The sequence below is a fragment of the Mobula birostris genome, chromosome 16 (assembly GCF_030028105.1).
Source record: "Mobula birostris isolate sMobBir1 chromosome 16, sMobBir1.hap1, whole genome shotgun sequence".
Classification (NCBI taxonomy): Eukaryota; Metazoa; Chordata; class Chondrichthyes; order Myliobatiformes; family Myliobatidae; genus Mobula; species Mobula birostris.
The window spans coordinates 11555583-11574893 of NC_092385.1; the positions used below are offsets into that span (position 1 = coordinate 11555583).

Genomic DNA, 19311 nt, shown 5'->3' on the forward strand with positions numbered 1-19311 from the left:
CCAAGATTTTGCCTGGTTTAGAGAGTATGCATTATGATCAGAGATTAAGGGAGCTAGGGCTTTACTCTTTGGAGAGAAGGAGGATGAGAGGAGACATGATAGAGGTGTACAAGATATTGAGAGGAATAGATAGAGTGGATAGCCAGCACCTCTTCCCCAGGGCACCACTGCTCAATACAAGAGGACATGGCTTTAAGGTAAGGGGTGGGAAATTCAAGGGGGATATTAGAGGAAGTTTTTTACTCAGAGAGTGGTTGGTGCGTGGAATGCACTGCCTGAGTCAGTGGTGGAGGCAGATGCACTAGTGAAGTTTAAGAGACTACTAGACAGGTATATGGAGGAATTTAAGGTGGGGGCTTATATGGGAGGCAGGGTTTGAGGGTCGGCACAACATTGTGGGCCGAAGGGCATGTACTGTGTTGTACTATTCTATGTTCTATCATTGTTAAATTTGGTTATGGAGTGAAAACATTCGAACTCACACAGAAGGGTATAGCTAACTGCCTCACAGTAGACAAGCAGGTCAGGTTTGTTCCCAGATGATAAAGGCATAATCCCCACATAATGGATATCCTGAATTCCAGTCAGGAACAAGATAGAACACATTTCTCATCGTACCTCCAGAACACAAAGTGTTGGGATCTCCGTTCCTCACATCCTGCCGCCGAAACCTCCTAGGAAGAGACACAGACATAGGTGAGAAACGTCCTGTAGAAACGTCTTGGATAATTATGTTAGGTACATCCTTCAATGAGATGAATGGTCCCAAGGCCAGTAGAGCAGACAGTATTCCCACAGAAAGTTTCTACAAACAGTAGGGGAGCCTTTACTCTGGATTTTGAGGACCTCTGTCCTTTCAAACTGCCATAGGGCTCAACATATCTACCTCTCCCACACAAAATCTTGGTTTACTGTTGTATCCAATGACAGAGCTCATTCCCTGGAGCATAGGAGAATGAGGGGAAATTTGATAAAGGTGCACAACATTATGAGGGGTATAAACGCAGGCAGGCTTTTTCCACTCAGGTTAGGTGAGACTAGAACTAGAGGTCATAGGTGAAGTATGGAAGGAGAAATATTTAAAGGGAAACTGAGGAGGGAACTTCTTCACTCAGAGGGTGGTGAGAGTGTGGAATGAGCTGCCAGTAGGAGTGGTGGTAATGGGTTCAATTTCAACATTTAAGAAAATTTGAGTAAGTACACAGATGGGAGGGGAATGGAGGGCTATGCTCCGGGTGCAGGTCGATGGGACCAGGCAGAGTAATAGTTCAGCATGGACTAGATGGGCTGAAGGGCCTGTTTCAGTGCTGAGATCCCAGCAACTGTGTGCAACACCGGTATATGTAATCAGCTCTAAAGATTTATGAACTGTAACAAGGGACATGAAAGCCTGTTTACGCCAGCTTCCTGGCCTCTTCCTCCCTTCACTCCCGTCATAAATCTGGATCTGGTTCCTTGCACATGAGCTGGTCACTGACTTGAGGAAGCGCACGTGCTCCTGTTCACATCAACAATGCGGAGGTCAAGGGGGTGGTAAGGCATAGATGGGGTATATAGTTAACATCTTTTTCTCATCGGTGCAGAAATGCCAAGTGTGAGTGGACATGCAGTTAAGTTGTTGGGGGGGGAAAGACAGTTAAGCATAAGAGAAATGTGGGGCTATGTTTATTTTACTTATAGAGTGGAAGGGGCTTGGAATGGGCTACTGAGAGAGTGGTAGTGGAAACAGACACAAGAGGCTGTTAGACAGACACATGATTATGAAGGGATGTGGATCGTGTACAGGCAGAAGGGGTTTAGTTTTGTTCAGTATCATGTGAGCGGTAAGGTCTCTTCCCCTGCTGTCCTATTCCATGTTCACCTTCCACCTTCAACAAGCTGACGTCATATTGAATTCTACAGCCTTGGGTACACTGATTTCTCTGCATCAGTTGTCTATCGGTGATATTGGGTGAGCTTGTTCATTTTCCCCTTAGCCCCTCTCCTTTTCCCTTTTAGTTTTCTGTTTGAGAGAGGGGTACTAGCCCAGACTGCCCTGCTGAGCATGTCTCCCTGCTCCACGTCATTCAGCTTTAGCCCACTTGGCTCCATCGCCTCTCCTGGGTCCAGCTATCACCTACCAGCCCGTCTCACCACTCCCCCGGCCCCTGCCCTCCTTATTCCGGCTATCATTCTTCTCCACTCAGGGTCTCGATTTGAAACCTTGACAGTTCTCCCCCCCCGCCCCCACACACACAGACGCTGCTCAATCTGCTGAGCTCCCCAACTCCAGATTTCAGCAGGCTCTTGTGACACTAAACATTACCTGCATTATCTTACCATTGTTCTCACTCTCTGACTGCTCCCACTGACCAGATAACCCTGACCTCATGGTCAGCCCATGGTTCCTTAAAGTTTTTATAACTGGGGGTGCTGGTCGGGGACAAGCTCTCACTACCTATTAAATGCTCCCAATTGGTGTGTGTCTCAAATAGCCTCTGACAACCAAGTCCAGCTCCTGGCCTTCACGTGTGGCTTAGCTACTAAGTCTAGTGGAACTGTTTCTGCTGACAGGAGAAGGGGAACCGGAGGGTTACTGGCATCTTAAAACCTGTCGCTTTGGGCAGCTGGGGCTTGTCAGCTGGGGTTGAGAAGGAAACCTCTGATAAATCTCCACTGCTTTGCGCCTATACCCACTGATGGGGAAGGCCTGGGCAGTGAACTATGAGGAAAAATCCGGAGCTGGAGTCCCTAAGGCAGTCCTACATTGACTTAACGCGGACCGCGATGCTGCTGGTACCAAACTGTATCAGTCTCTGCCATTCCTCTGGATTCATCAGATGCGTTGGGTGGGGCGGTGGGAGAAAGCTGTTGCATAGGCAACAGCTTGTTCTCCATATTTTACTGCCCTGTCTTCCGTAACACATCGACAGCTAGGACACAACATCCGTGGTCGAGAGTCTGCTCATTAAATTTGCCGATGACACTACATTGATTGGCCTTATCTCAAACAATAACGAGGTGGCCTACAGGGAAGAAATTATCTCTCTGACACAGTGGTGTCAAGAGAACAATGTTGCAAAAACAAAGGAGCTGGTTCTGGATTACAGGAGGAATGGAGATGGGCTAACCCCTATTGACATCAGTGGATCTGAGGTTGAGAGGGTAAACAGCTTCAAGTTCCTCAGCATCCACATCACCGAGGACCTCGTGGTCGGTACACACTAGCTATGTGGTGAAAAAGGCACTACAGCACCTTTTTCACCTCAGATGTTGAGAAAGTTTGGTATGGACCCCCAAATCCTAAAAATTTTCTACAGGGGCACGATTGAGAGCATCCTGACAGGCTGCATCACTGCCCGGTATGGGAACTGTACCTCCCTTAATCGCAGGACTCTGCAGAGAGTGGTGCGGACAGCCCAGCACATCTGTAGGTGTGAACTTCCCATGATTCAGGACATTTACAAGGACAGGTGTGTAAAAAGGGCCCGTAGGATCATTGGGGACCCAAGTCATCCCAACCACAATCTGTTCCAGCTGCTACCATCTGGGAAATGGTACCGCAGCATAAAAGCCAGGACCAACAGGCTCTGGGACGGCTTCTTCCACCAGGCCAACAGACTGATGAACTCACGCTGACTTGAGTGTACTCTATACTACATTGACTGTTCTATCTATTATAAATTACAATGATTACACATTGCACATTCAGATGGAGACATAACATAAAGATTTTTGTTCCTCGTGTATGTGAAGGACTTAAGAAATAAAGTCAATTCAATTCAATTCATGGTTACCCCAGTTTTACCCTGTCAGATACACCCCTCATCCCCAACATCCCTAGCATCCCTACAGCTTAACCCTTCCTTTTTTGAAAAAGGGTCTTTGATCCGAAAGGTTCCCTCTGAAAAACCGGGATGGCATTGTAGTGTGACGGTTAGCAAAATGCTCAAGTCCCGCCACTGTCTGTATATTCTCCCCGTGTCCGCGTGGGCTTCCTCTGGGTGCTCCAGTTTTCTCCCACGTTCCAAAAGGCATTCACTTACTAAGTGATGGGCATGTTATGTTGGCACCGGAAACATGGCAACTCTAGCAAGCTGTCTTCCAGCACATGCTCAGACTGTGTTGGTCATTGTCACAAATAACACATTTCACTGTATGTTCCTATGTATATGTGACATATTAAATTAACCTTTAAAAAAATTTCCCCCCTCCACCACCAGCCCAACACCTTAACCCTTCCCTGCCTGGACAAAGGGCCCTTGACACCTTTTCTCCGCTCACAGATGCAGCGCCACCTACTGGGTATTCCCAGTGGTTACTGATCGTACTTTGGTTACCTCTTTGTGTTTGACAGGTATCTGGTGCAGGTGTTTCCGTCCCAGGCGCAGTAGGGGTCACGGGCCAGGCAGCACTCAGCACACGCCCTTCCATAGATGCTGCAGCGTTGCAGGGGCAGCTGGGAGATCGCTGAATCGGAGCCAATGTACAGCTGTTGCTGTTTAAAGACAAAACAACAAAGAGAGACATCTGTAAGGATTAGCGACGGGGGTTACAACTACCCACAGTCCAGATCCTCTCATAACATTCTCATGGAAAGAAAACACCAGCGGATCAAACTATCACTGCAGCGCTTTCAAAGGACCATCAGCTGCTGTTGACTTTCATTTATCCTGTACAATTATTCCAATCCTGGGAAACCTCAGATTTTATGTAGACAGCATGCAAGAATTCCAAGGGTGTCCAATTCTTTGAGCAACGCACACAAAATGCTGGAGGAACTCAGTAAATCTATGGGGAGGGGAATAAACAGTCAATATTTTGGGCCAAGATCTTAGCTCCAAAGTCTTGTGCCTTGCATTGAGATGAATGGATGGTGCAGAAGAGCAGTGTGCATGAGAGAAGGAAAAGAAGAAAGTGCAAAGGTTCAGTCTGTAATTTCCAAGTACCTGTAGTTTCAGGGATAGAGGCTGAGAACTGGAAAGTTCACATGTTACAAAAATGGAAGTTTTATCTGGTAACTAGGAACCAGTGGTGGGAAAAGCTTCCGAAACGGAAAGCAAGCAGAGAATTAGTAGTATCATAAACATGAGAAAATCTGCAGAAGCTGATAATCCAAAGCAACACACACACACACACACACACACACACACACACACGATACTGGAGGAATGCAACAGGTCAGGCAGAATCTATGGAAAAGAGTAAACCAGTTGATGTTTCAGGCCGAGACCCATCCTGAAATTAGTAGTCACCTGGGCAAGTTCTGATTGATTAGACAAAGTCAGAGGGGATTTGTTGAAGACAAACTGCATCTAGCCAAGTTGGTCTGATGACTTAACACCAATGCCTTTGAACAGAAAATCCTACAAAAGGTATTAGTTTTAGCCAAGTATATTACGGATAAAGCCCTCTCAACCATTGAGCACATCTACATGAAATACTGTCGTCGGAAAGCAGCATCCATCATCAGAGATCTTCACCACCCAGGTCATGCTCTCTTCTCACTGCTGCTGTCAGGTAGAAGGTACAAGAGCCTCAAGACTCTCACCACCAGGTTCAAGAACAGTTACTATCCTTCAGCCATCAGGCTCCTGAATAGATGGGGATAACTATAGTCACCTGCCCCATCATTGAAATGTTCCTACAATCAATTATCTCATTTTAAGGACACTTTATCTTATTTCATGTTCTCGTGATTTATTTATTTACATTTGCATTTGCATGTTGTCTTCTGCATTCTGGTTGATCTCACATTAATCCTGTTTACAGTTTCTATTCTATAGGTTTTCTGAGGATGCCCGCAGGAAAAAGAATCACAGAGTTGTATATGGTGACAGATACGTATTTTGATAATAAAATTTACTTTGAACCTTGAAGAAAAGTGCAGATGTTGCATGTGTGGGTAGTTGAGAAGATACTGTATAACAGGCCTATCTTCAGGACGGAAGCATGGAGATCGGCACAGACTAGAAGGGCTGAGATGGCCTGTTTCTGTGCTGTAATTGTTATATGGTTATATGGTTATATAGTTAATAAAAGGAACTGGTAGCAACAATGAAAAAAAACGTCCAAGCAAAAGGGAACAGAGCAGAGTTGTAGAAGGTTGGTTTTTGGTTAGGTGGGAAGTGTACAACAGAGTTCCCTGGATCCACACTGGGACAATTGCTTTATTTTAAAATATGTTTATTTAGACTGAGATGCACAGAATATTATTTCCAAATTGGTGACTCAAAACTTAGTGGGCTGTGGCAGGATGCATTGGGTGTCCTTGGCAGAGGGCACGAGGGAAGACTGGCAGCAAACAGGCAGTACTGTACAAAAGTCTTAGGCACATAAAAATATATAGCAAGGGTGCCTAAGACTTTTTCACAGTACTGTTGTAATTTTATGTACTGCACTGCACTGCTACCTCAAAAAAAAAACAAATTTCATGACACGTGAATGATGATAAACCTGATTCTGATATGGGTCTCTATTGTGGACTGACAGTGGCAAGGAGGCAGGGAGTGGGGAGTCATGGTTGGGAAAAGGGGAAGGGAGAGGCGAGGGAGAGACATTCTGTAATGAACAATAAACCAATTGTTTGGAATCAAATGTACTTGTCTCAGGGCTGGGTCTGTCTGCACCTGTGCCACCTCCATCCCCTGGCACTCCTTCTCTGCCACCTGTCCCACACCCCTCCCGTGGCACTCCACTCTCACCATTCACAACATCCTTTGCTCTTGCCAGATTTACAAACTCGCTCTTTGCTCCACACCGACAAATACTGTACTGTGGAACAATTTTAGGTGCCCTAGATATTTATATATATGTGTCTAAGATATTTGCATAATACTGTATCTTAAAACTTAAGGAGTTCTCATCACTGATCCCTAACTGCTCACCCACTGAGAGGTTGGCCACCTGGCCGGGCTCATTACCCAGAGAGAGAGTAAGTTAAGAGAAAATGTTTTATTGGTGGAGAGGCCAAGATCAGGATAAACAAAAGTGAATGGTAGAAGAACCAAGAGTGACAGACGGGAGAGCATTGTGGCTCAGTGAGTGTTAAGGTCTGGAAAGCCTTACTGGGATAACAGAGGAGGCAGGTCCAATTGCAGAGTTCAGAAAGAAGCTCAGTAAGTACAGGTATCTAGAAGGGAAGAATTTTCAAGTATGGGGAAGGGAGCTGAAGAGTGGAAACCAGATGTATTGCTCTTATATCAAGCAGGAAGGGACACAAAAACGCAATGGTGAGCCAGGACCAATAGTGACACGGCAACAATAAGAGCTCTAAACACAAGAGATTCCGCAGATGCTGGAACTCCTGAGTAATGCACATTAAATGCTGGAGGAACTCAGCAGGTCAGGCAGCATCTATGAAAAGAAATACAGAGTCGACAAGGTCTCGGCCTGGAACAGCAGTTCTTTATTACTTTGCATCGATGCTGCTTGACCTGCTGAGTTCCTCCAGCAATCTGGGTGTGTTACTCTGGATTAGAACAGCTGCTGAATCTTGTACTTATAATAGATCACAATCAAGTTCACCATCAGTGACATATGTCATAAGATTTGTTGTATTGGGGTAGCAATATTGTGCAAGATAGCCCTTCATAAGTCCTGATGAAGGTCCCTTTGCATATCTGTTGCCTGACTTGCTGAGTTCCTCCAGCATTTTGTATGCATTACCAACAATAACACATAACATCAGGGTGGCGGGGTGGAGTTGCGTCTCTACCAAAGGCGTTCCTTTCCTCCACTAACCTGCAGGTCACCCTTGGGCAAGGTGTAGCACCTGCTTAGCCTCCCCGAATCAGGGTCACGTGAACACATAGGAGCAAGTGGTGGACGGTCGTATGATAAAACCTGGTTATGCAACCACTGACATTAGGCATGACAGAAGTATTGATAATGGCTGGGGTAACCCACCTTTTAAAGAAGATGCTGACCAGAAGAAGGTAATGGCAAAGCGCTTCTGTAGAAAAATCTGCCAAGTACAGTCACGGTCAAAAGACCATGATCATGCACGTCATACAACATGGCACAAAACAAGTGAACAAAGCACCAACAAAAAGCCTTTGGAGCACACACCTCCAAAGGACAGAAGGTTTCAAACACTGCCATTTTCAAAGTATTCAGAACTTCAACAAAGGTTAGAGTCAAAGAATTAACAATGCATAAACAGCAAGGGAAAACCCATTCCCCACTTGTCCACCTGCAGTCCGACCAACAGGACTTCCAAGCATTCGGTCCTAATCTTCTTGTAGTGTGGGCTTGCATTCCATTTACTGTTTCAGTTCTGGTTTGTTCCTGTAAAAATCCCCCGCAATTATGGAACATAACAAGAAGCTGCTTACAAACTGATTAGACAAATTAACGAGCAAAACCTCGGGCAATTTGTCTTCAGTTTTCACAGCTGCACATTAATAGTTGGGCTTAGAGTGCCCAACAGATGGGACCACACGATTAATGACCAAATCACTGTCTTCACTTTCAATATTATAGATATAAATTTTACACATTGATAGAATTTCCATGCTTCATGCCACTTTATTTGTTCAACATACAGCATGTTGAATTTTCTGTTTAAGTACGGCATTCACAGTTTTACCACACTAAACTGTCACAATGCAATCTGGAGCTAGTAATTAAAAGATCACTTTGAAAAACACTCGCCAGTTGCTACAGATATACTGTGTAGAGCATTCTAACTGGCTGCATCACCGAGTGGCACTGGGGAGGGTGCAAATGCACAGGGTTGAAATATGCTGGAGAAAGTTGTAAGATCAGTCAGCTCCATCATGAGCACGAGACTCCATAGTATCTAGGAGAGATGTCTCAAAAAGGCATTCATCATTAAGGACCCCATCACCCAGGACATTCCCTCTTCTCATTGCTACCATCAGGAAGGAGGTACAGAAGCCTGAAGGCACACACTCTGCGATTCAGGAACAACTTCTTCCTCTCTGCCATCTGATTTCTGAATGGACATTGAACCCAAGAACACCACCTCACTATTTTTTAAAAATGTCCTCTTTTTTTCACTACTACTTAATTTAACTATTTATTATACACTGTACATATACTCACTGTAATTCATTTTTTTCTCTCTATTATGTATTGCATTGTACTGCTGCTGCAAGATTAACAAATTTCATGACACATGCCGATGATATTAGCCCTGATTCTGGAAATTTATTTACTTCCCCAATTCCTTGCCACCCCCTAACACCCTTTACAGTAACTTCATAAATCCTAAATCCATCAAAACCTGCTTTCAGGTTCTCCCACGTGTCTGGAAAAAGCAAGAGAAAAATCCTTGGAAATTCTCTTGGTGAAATATCTTGGACTGGTCCCAATGTCCACACTAACCAGTCAATCTCATCTCCCAGGACTCAGTCCTAAGCAGTTCATCTGCCCATAAACAATGCTGTCATTGACCTGGCCTCAAGCAGGAAGGCATTCTCAGGGTAAACACAACAGATTCTGCAGGTGCTGGGAATCTAGAGCAGTACACACAAAATGCTGGAGAAACTCAGCAGGTCAGGCAGCATCTTTAGAGGGGAATAAACAGTCGCCATTTTGGGCCAAGACCCCTCATCAGACTGGGAATGATGGGAGAAGAAGTCAGAATAAGGTGGAGGAAGAGTAAGAAACCAAATATGGAAGGTGATAGATCGCTGAGGCCAGGTAAGTGGGAAGGTGGGTGGGTGGGGGAGGGGGAATGAAGTTAGAAGCTGGGAGGTGACAAGTGGAAGAGATAAAGGGCTTAAGAAGAAGGAACCTGATAGGAGAGCAGAGTGGGCCATGGGAGAAAGGGAAGGAGGGCACCAGAGGGAGGTGATCGGCAGGTGAGGAAAGAAGAGGTAACAGAGGTTACAGAGTGGGAAGATATATGGATTGTAATAAATAGGACTGGAGAGGAAGGGAGAAGACACTAAAATAAAAAGGTGGCGGGAGGGGAAAAAGGATAGGTGGGTGAGAAAGGAAAGGGCTAGAGAGGAAGGAATCCTTCCTTTCTTTTCTTTTTAAATCTTTTTATTAATTTTCCAAAATTATAAACAGAATAACAATATTGATACAGAGAGATTGGAATAATCTTATTGTTGATAAGCATGTACAAAAAGGATTTCAAATAATACAGGTATGATAGACTTCCAAACTCTTAATATAATTAATCATAGAGAAAAAAGAAATAAAAAGAAAAAAAAAACAAAGAAACTCTCCCCCAAAAAACCAAAAAAATGAAACTAAATACTAAACCCAAAAAAAAAAGCAAACGGAACAAAACAAGGCTAGACCAATTCTTGAATCGTGCATGTTCAGTAATATCGTCAACTCCACTCCTCTATTCATATATTTTAAGTTAATAAGAGGGATTCGGAAAGGTCAAATTACATCATATGAAAATGTTGAATAAATGGTTTCCAAGTCTCTTCAAATTTAACCGAAGGATCAAAAATGTCACTTCTGATTTTTTTCTAAATTTAAGCATGATATAGTTTGGGAAAACCATTGAAATGTGGTAGGAGAATTGGTCTCCTTCCAGTTCAATAAATTGGATCTTCTGGCCATTAAAGTAGCAAATGCAATGCAATCAAGGAAGGAATCTGATAGGAGGAAGGGAAGAAGGAGGGGCACCAGAGGAAAGTGATAAGCAGGTGAGGAGAAGAGGTAAGAGGCCAGAGAGGGGAACAGAAGAAGAGAGAAGAGGGAGGGAAAGAAAATAACCGGAAGGAGAAATCAATGTTCATGTCATTAGTTTGGAGGCTACCTAGACGGAATAGGAGGTGTTGCTCCTCTAGCCCGAGTGGCCTCATCATGGCAAAAGAGGAGGCCATGGACCAACATGACAGAATGGGAACGGGAAGTAGAATTAAACTGGGAGACCACCGGGACAGATCGCCTATCTTGTCAAACATCAGTCTCTGTGGTTCTCTGCCTTTTTCAAGCCAGACAAAAAGGCTTCCCAGAACACGCACTGTAACCTCAGAGGATCAGAAATGTGATGACAACCATTGAAAAATCCAAATCTGAAAATACAAAGTTTGGTAAGATGTTGTACTCACCCTTTTTGACGAGAGCTCCATATTAGTGATCGGCGCGGAGTCCTGAAATAAAGGAGACCAGTTCGATAAGTGGACGGGAAACAAATAAAACTGCAGATGCTGGAACCAGAAACAAAACAAAACAGAAAGGCTGGAAGAACTCGGCCAGTCAAAGACACCTCTGTGGGAAGAGAAACCAATTAACATTTCAGGTCAATGACCCTTTGCCAGTTCTAAGGCGAGGTCCCTGATCTGAAATGTTTAGTTAACAGATGCAGAGTTCTTCCAGAATCTTCTCTTTTCACTTCAACTTCAGCCAGTCTCCTTCAGCAGTAACACAATGACCCTGTGAAACATTTTGAATGAGGTTCATTTTAGAGCTATGGCTTCAATGTTCCCTGCCCACTCTATTGGGCAGCATGGTAGCATAATGCTTTTGGAGTAAGATTTGGGTTTAATTCCCGCCGCTCTGTAAGGTCATTCCCCTTTGACCACGTGGGTTTCCTACCGATCCTCTGATTTCCTCCCATATTCCAAAGATACATGATTAGGGTTAGTGAAGTTGTGATAGGCTATGTTAGCACCGGAAGCATGGTGACACTTGCGAACTGCCCAGCGCAATCCTCGCAGATATGATTTGACACAAATGGCGCAGTTTGCTGTATGTTATGATGTACATGTGGCAAATAAAGCTAATCTTTTTTTAACCTTTATTGTGGATCAGGAGTCGGTCCATCTTCTGATGCCAAAACCAATTATTTCTGAACTTCTTCCTAAAGTAAACCCCAACAGTCTGAACAATCCAGTTGTGTAGGAAGGTGGATAAAAATTCCAATTAGGTGTTGAGAAGTCAGATCATGTGTGCAAACCTTCTTTGGGTGCACAGACAGCCCTTATGTAAACATCAAGTATATCACTATTGGGAATTTAATAACAGCCCGTGTAGTGCTAAACTTTAAGGACAAGAGTGACATAATATGGCAGGACCTGCATAGAGTCTCATGCATATCAATGCTGTAAAGATTTTGCTTTGATAGTTGGTTAAGCAGCACCACAGTTAAGTGGACTGTCAAAACTGATAAATGATCAGTGCAAACAACAGGAATTCTGCAGATGCTGGAAATTCAAGCAACACACATCAAAGTTGCTGGTGAACGCAGCAGGCCAGGCAGCATCTGTAGGAAGAGGTGCAGTCGACGTTTCAGGCCGAGACTCGAAGGGTTTCGGCCTGAAACGTCGACTGCACCTCTTCCTACAGATGCTGCCTGGCCTGCTGCGTTCACCAGCAACTTTGATGTGTGTTAAATGATCTTAGTGTTTGTAAAGGTCAGAAATAGTGCAAGTGATGGGCTGAATGGTCTCCTCGTGAATTCCATCGTTCAATGATTCGATGGGGGAAGAAAAGTTCTGTTTCCATCCTTGTCCAACTCACCTTGAAGACTTGCAGTTCTTCGAGGACCAACTCTTCCATGTTCTGCCAGCTCTCCTTTGGCACAGAGATCACTTTCAACACCGTCCCGATGTCTGCAAGTTCAAAGGGAAAGAGAAGCTCTGACAGGTTCAATAGACTAGACACAGGGGCACTGTTTCCACAAGCTGAGGTACCTCCAGCCAAGGGCTTAAAGCTACAGAATCATGGGTAGTCCATAAAGAATGGAAATAAACCTTTGGAATTCCCTTCCCTAGACTCCTCAAGTTTATTCATTCAGATAGAACGTAGAACATTCCTGTACCGTACAGGTCCTTTAGCCCACGATGCTGTGCCAACCTTATAACCTACTCTAAAATCAATCTAACCCTTCTCATCCATATAGCCCTCCATTTAAATATCATCCATGTGTCTATCAAAGAGTTTCTTAATTGCTCCTAATGTGCCTGCCTCTACCATCACCTTTGACAGGGCATTCATACACCCGCCACTCTTCGGGTAAAATACTTATCTCTGACATTGCCTCTACACTTTACTCCAATTAGCTTAAAATTTATGCAACACGCACAAAATGCTGGAGGAACTCAGCAGGCCAGGCGGTGTCTACGCAAAAAAGTATAGTCGACGTTTCAGGCCGAAACAGCATTTTGTGTGTGTGGCGCAGATTTCCAGCATCTGCAGATTTTCTCTTGTTTAAAATTATGTGCCCTTGTATTAGCCATTTCCACCCAGGGAAAACGTTTCTGGCTATCCACTCTATCTATCCCTCTTCTCAGCTTGTACGCCTCTATCAAGTCAATAGATTGCTGGATAAGAAAGTCATAGGTTTAAAGAGTTACACAGCCACAAAACAGGTCTTTTGGCCCAACTCATCAATGCTGAACAAGATGTCTATCCTAGCTAGTCCCACTTCCCTGCATTGGGTTGATATCACTCTAACTTTCCTATCCGTGTGCCTGTCCAAATGCTACCCCTCTCTACAGCTTGTCCCACATACCACTCTATAAAAAACCTGCCTTCCAAGTCCCCTTTTAAATTTATCACCCTCCTCTAAAATCTATGCCTTTTAAAGACCGCTTTGTACTGGGAAAAAGGAATTGACCATCCACCTCATCTCTACCCTTCCCTGTTTTATGTACCTGAATAAGAAGGCAGACTCAATCATTACCGACCTTCACCATCAAGGTCATGCCTTCTTCTCATTAGGGAAGAGGTACAGGAGCCTGAAGCCACACACCCTACGTTTTAGCAACAGCTTCTTCTCTTCCACCATCAGATTTCTAAATGGTGCATGAACTCATGAACATACCTTGCTTTACCAATTTTGCACTGTTTGTTTATTTGTTTGTTTGTTATAACTTATAGTCATTTGTTATGCCTACACTGTACTGCTGCCACAAAGCAACAAATTTCATGCCTGCACAAAAGATTCTGCAGATGCTATCAATTTTGAGCCACGCATACAAAGTGCTGGAGCCAAGAGTGATGGGGGGGGGGGAATAAACAGTCCCCTTCGTTGGGGAGGCCTCCAAGAGGACCACAACCTTGTAGGGTTTGGAGGCTTGCGTGCCTCAGTGACCCGGAGAGCTGTGATGGCTGGAGTCAGGCCCATGTGCTTTGACATGCCAAACAGGTCAAAGGGTAAAGGCCAGACTAAGTGTGACCCATCGGTCCTCCAGGTACGGGGGTTCAGCTCAGGGCTAACAACATTGACTAGTCAGTTATAGAAACAACAATGAAGAATCCGATATCTGTGTGTGATGGTATTCCTGAGATTTCACTCTGGATTCGTATGGCTGGCAGTGGCATGATGAAGGAAGCCCTGAGTACTGCCAACATTTGTTTTTGGAATCTGTGAACCATGGACAACACTGGTGGGTAGCACAGGACCTGGAGACCTTCATTGCTGTCCCAAATGCCAGTGGCGTAGGCAGTAACTAATCACAGTGTTTACTCCCCTCCATGAACTCCATGACTTAATGTTTGTCAGGCACAATAAACCTGATTCTGGTTCTGAGGTAATTTTTTATTAATCAAGACACGAGGGGGCAGCGCAGGAAAAATGGCGCTGAAGTGGAAATCCAGCCATCATCTTTGTTGAAAGCTGGAACAGGATCGAGCGGCCTAAAGACCGACTCCTGCTTCTAATGAGGGGAGGCACCAGCGGCTTGACTGCACTCAGTGCACAAAAGAAGTCAGGAGGCTCTATCAGGAAAAAAGTACCTGTGCCGATAAACATGACGTCGTAGCGACCATCTCCTGCATCCACTCTGTCCACCACGATCTGCATGAAGCTGTAGTCGACGTTGGTCTTGACGAGGGTTGGCCGGTGGTTGATGGGGTAAATCGGATTGTACATCAGGGGATGGTTACGGGCAAACAGCACAACGTCGTCAGGGAACTCCTTGGTGGACTGGAAGCCTCCAAAGGTTTTGCTTGGGCACTGGGGAGAGAGAGAGAAACATTACAGGCTGCTGTGAGAACTGTCTCTATCTTAGCTACAGGGAAACACTAGCAAACTCAATCAGAGGAAATCACTTCTGGTTATAGTTGTGATTTATCATTACTTCAGTGTTTGCTAATGTACTTGGATAGATGAAGGGTAAATTCTATTGGACAGCTACTTCTAGGTACGTTTTATACATGTATTAGGTCTTGTACAGTTACTTCATAGGCCTTAGAAGCATTATAATGATTTTTTTATAAATTTCATAACCTAATGTTTAGGGTGACAGGTGAAATATTTCAGGGCAATCTGAGGAAGAACTTCTTCACTCAGAGGGTGGTGCAAGACCGGGGTGAGCTGCCAGTGGAAGTGCGAATGCTGGTTTCATTGCAACATTTAAGAAAGGTTTAGATAAGACCATGGGTGGGGGAGGAATGGAGGGTGATGCCTACGAGCAGGTCAATGGGACTAGGTGGAATAACAGTTCTGCAGGGACTAGATGGGGCGAAGGGCCTGTTTCTGTGCTGTAGGGCTCTATGATTTTAAAACTGAGTTATTCTGTTTCGCGTGCTTCATCTCTTGACTCCCCAAAAGACTACTGAAGAAACAAATCAAGAGAATGAGCGAGCATGCTCCACTTGCCCAAATGGGTGACATCCAACATTCAGAAAGAAGCTTACAGTCACAGAGACATAGAGTCTTACTGCATGGAAACGGGCCCTAAGGCTCAACTGATCCTATATGGCTCTTACCTGAACTTGTCCTGTTTGCCTGCGCTTGGCGCATATCTTTCTAACTTTTCCTATCCATTTATCTGTCCAATGTTAATGTATCTGCCTCAGCCATTTCCTCTGGCAGCTCGTTCCACAGAGGGGCCACCCTCTGTGAAAAACAAGTTGTCCCTCAAGTTCCTATTAAATTGCCCTCTTCTCACCACCCTCCAGTTCTTGACTCCCCAACCCAGGGAAAAAGACTGACATGTGACCCTCATGATTTTATAGGAGGTCACCGCTTAGTCTCTTCCACTCCAAAGAAAACTGTCCTAACCTCTCCCTTTTACTCAGTCCCTCTAGTCTAAGCAATATCCTCGTGAATCTTCCCTACACTCTTTCCGGCTTAATAGCATCTTTCCTATAGCAAGGTGAGCAACACTGAACTCAGCACGCTGAGTGTGGGCTTACCTGCAACGTAACCTCCCTACTTCTATACTCAGTGGCCTGACTGACAAAGGCTGGCGTCCACTTGAGCCATCTGTCACAATGCCGTCGAACTATGAGAAGAATGTGGGACATCGGGGGAAAGAAGAGGAGTTTGCTCCACTGAGTAATTCTTTCAGAGGGCTCCCATAAGACAATGGGCCGAATGGTTACCTGGTATCTTATCTACACTCAAAATATTGCAGAATTAATCCCTCACAAGTCTGGCAGTGTATAGAGGTTGTAGGGTATAACAGCATCGTGATGCCCATGGTTATGGTTACATTAATCCACTCACCATTCCTGGTCGGGGGTAAGGCACCTTCCCCTGATAGGGGACCCACTGATAGTTTGGGCCCTCCTTGTGTGCAAAGGGCCCCAGGAAAGCTCTGCGGATGTCATTCATGCTGTACACACACACGGCCGAGCCTTTGAACACATTACTGAAAGAAACAACATGGCGTATTAAATGGCTGGTGGTGCTGGGAAGCCAGCAGACTAGAACCTGTGGGTTGCCACCACTGCACAGCTGTGTTACAGATGTTCTGAATCCCTGCACATCTGCATGGTAATGCAGTTCACTCCCACACCCTGGTCTATTTACCGATTATAAGGTTTATCCCTGGTGTGTTACTGTATGCATCCCACCCCTTCCTTTCCCAGTGTGTGCATCGACAATGAGTCCCCACCTTCAGTATCCTGTGTATGCATCAATTATTATGTCCCCACCCTCAGAATCTGCTGTGCACAATGATCATGGGTAACCACCCTGATTATCTCCTGTGTGCATCAATCATTGTGTCCCCATCCTCAGTATCCGGCATGTGCATCAATCATTGTGTCCCCTCCTCTCCTCTCAGTATCTGACCTAATAACCATGACCTACCCTCCAACCTAAGATGCAGTCCATCAATTAGTGACAACACTACAAATGATTACTACACATCCAAATACGCAGCTTTTTTTTTGTTCTCTCCTGAAATATACTTGCCCATTAGCTCACAACTGAGTGTTAATATTTCATGCAACACACATAAAAATTGCTGGTGAACACAGCAGGCCAGGCAGCATCTATAGGAAGAGGTACCTCTTCCTATAGATGCTGCCTGGCCTGCTGCGTTCACCAGAAATTTTTTATGTGTGTTGCTTGAAATTCCAGCTTCTGCAGATTTCCTCGTGTTTACGTTAATATTTCATACTTTTCAGAGGATTTATCAATTCATCTCAATAAATTGATAATCAATTTATCATCGGTTTATTCATTAACTCTCTCAGAGTGGGATGCTGATTTGAACAAAATGGTCCTTTAGATGCAGGTAAAGCCACTTCCTGAAAGATTTGGGTGTTTTGGCCTGTGTTGATATTTAATTTTTTATTACTTAGAGACACAGTGCAGAACAGGGCCTTCTGGCCCAATAAGCCATGCTGCCTAGCAACCCACTAGTTTAACCCTAGCCTAACCACAGGACAAGTTACAATGACCAATTAACCTACCAACTGGTACACGGGCACGCTATATTGCTGCCAGAATGTGTGGCAACACGAGGTTTCCTCCAGCAGATCCTCAGGTTGTGTTGGGTTATAATGCAAATGATGCATTTCACAGGATGCTTCGACATACAGCATGTGATAAATAAATGAATTTAAATCTGAACTTTCTTAATATCACAGCCAGTAGCTCACAATGCTTATTATTGCTGAAGTAAGCCATATCAGTGGTTGTACAAGATATTCCATCACGTCATTGTAATGAGTTTACCATTCCCTCTTGGAGCTCGTACAAAACTTTGTCACTATGCATTGACTTCAGATGTTCTTACCTTGAGGTACTGAAGACAGTGTAGACTAGAGGGTTCCTGCGATCTCTTGTTTGCAGGAAGAAAACATCCCCTGTTGAAAGATCAAACACAGCATTAAATAAATGATAATCAGTGTGTGACAAGCTTGGAGATGGCCTCATTCTTTGGTCAGACTGTATGTGGTCCAGGATCCAGTCTCCATGACAATCCCATTTATTAACTCCAGCAATTGAAGTTCAAGGTAAATTTTATTATCAAGGTACATATACGTCACCATATATTCATCTTCCCGTGGACATACTCAGCAAATCTACAGGATAGTGACTATAACAGGATCAATGAAGGATCAACTGCAGCATAGAAGACAACAAACTGTGCGTAGAACATAGAAAACCTACAGCACAATACAGGCCCTTCGGCACACAATGCTGTGCCGAACGTGTGTAAATGCAAATATAAACAAATAGCAATAAATAACGAGAGCATGAGATAATGAGATCAAGAGTCCTTAAAGTGAGATCATTGGTTGCGGGAACATCTCAATGGGTGGGCCAAGTGAGTGTAGTTATTCCTGTTTGCTCAAGATCCTGATGGTTGAGAGGTAGTAACTGTTCTTGAACCTGGTGGTGCGAGTCCTAAGTGGAATTCTGACCACCAACTAAGTGGAACTCCTCAGTGGAATTCTGACCACACAGGGTGAGGGCTTGTCCTTGCTTCTGAGCCAGATCCTTCAGGAAGGATCTTAGGAAGCACGCGTTAAGCACAAAGGAACATAAAAATATGGACTTCTCTCCCCCAGAACTTAGAACATAGAAGAGTAAAACAGATTACAAGACCTTTGGCCCATAATATTGTGCCAATGTTTTAATCTAACCCTTCCTTCCCACATAATCCTCCATTTTTCTTTCATCCATGTGTCTGTCTATGAGTCTCTTAAATGCCCCTATCATGACCCCTGACAATGCGACCCACACATCCACCACTCACAGTGTAAAAAGTAAACTTTCCTCTGACATTCCTCCAAGCACCTTAAAATTATGTCCTATATTATGCCATTTCCACCTTGGGGGAAAAAGCCTCTGGCTTTCCACTCAATCTATGCCTCTTATCATCCTGTATACTTTGACCAAGTCACCTCTCATGCTTCCTCGGTCCAATGAGAAAAGCCCTAGCTTCATTAACCTTTTCCAGGAGGTATGATTTTGGAAGAACTGGCGATCTCAGAATGGGATCTTTTTGTGGTTAAACGTTTGCAGAAATGTGCAGCCATTAACCTACGTGAGTATTGGCCTGAGGATCTGGGTGATCTATGCCAGCCCCAATGTTGTTCAACAATGTGGACATAAAAAGAAGAAGCCTTCAATTTCACAAAAATTGGCAGAGCAAAGTGGTTGAGATCAGGGTTGAGTTCAACTGAAGTAAGTTGCAGAGTTAA

General features: G+C 44.4%; 1 protein-coding gene across 8 annotated transcripts in view; it reads right to left on the reverse strand.

Annotated features, from left to right (window-relative positions):
- The window catches only part of sema3b (sema domain, immunoglobulin domain (Ig), short basic domain, secreted, (semaphorin) 3B), a 495602-nt gene that overhangs the window by 11911 nt on the left and 464380 nt on the right, over positions 1-19311 (reverse strand). For all 8 annotated transcript variants that reach the window (XM_072280301.1, XM_072280307.1, XM_072280306.1 and 5 more), the window contains 7 exons: positions 17898-17967; positions 16376-16520; positions 14659-14878; positions 12439-12530; positions 11028-11069; positions 4320-4477; positions 619-674 (listed from right to left, as the gene is read on the reverse strand). In XM_072280301.1, the coding sequence (XP_072136402.1) occupies positions 619-674; positions 4320-4477; positions 11028-11069; positions 12439-12530; positions 14659-14878; positions 16376-16520; positions 17898-17967 (783 nt within the window). The remainder of the gene's footprint in view (positions 1-618; positions 675-4319; positions 4478-11027; positions 11070-12438; positions 12531-14658; positions 14879-16375; positions 16521-17897; positions 17968-19311) is intronic.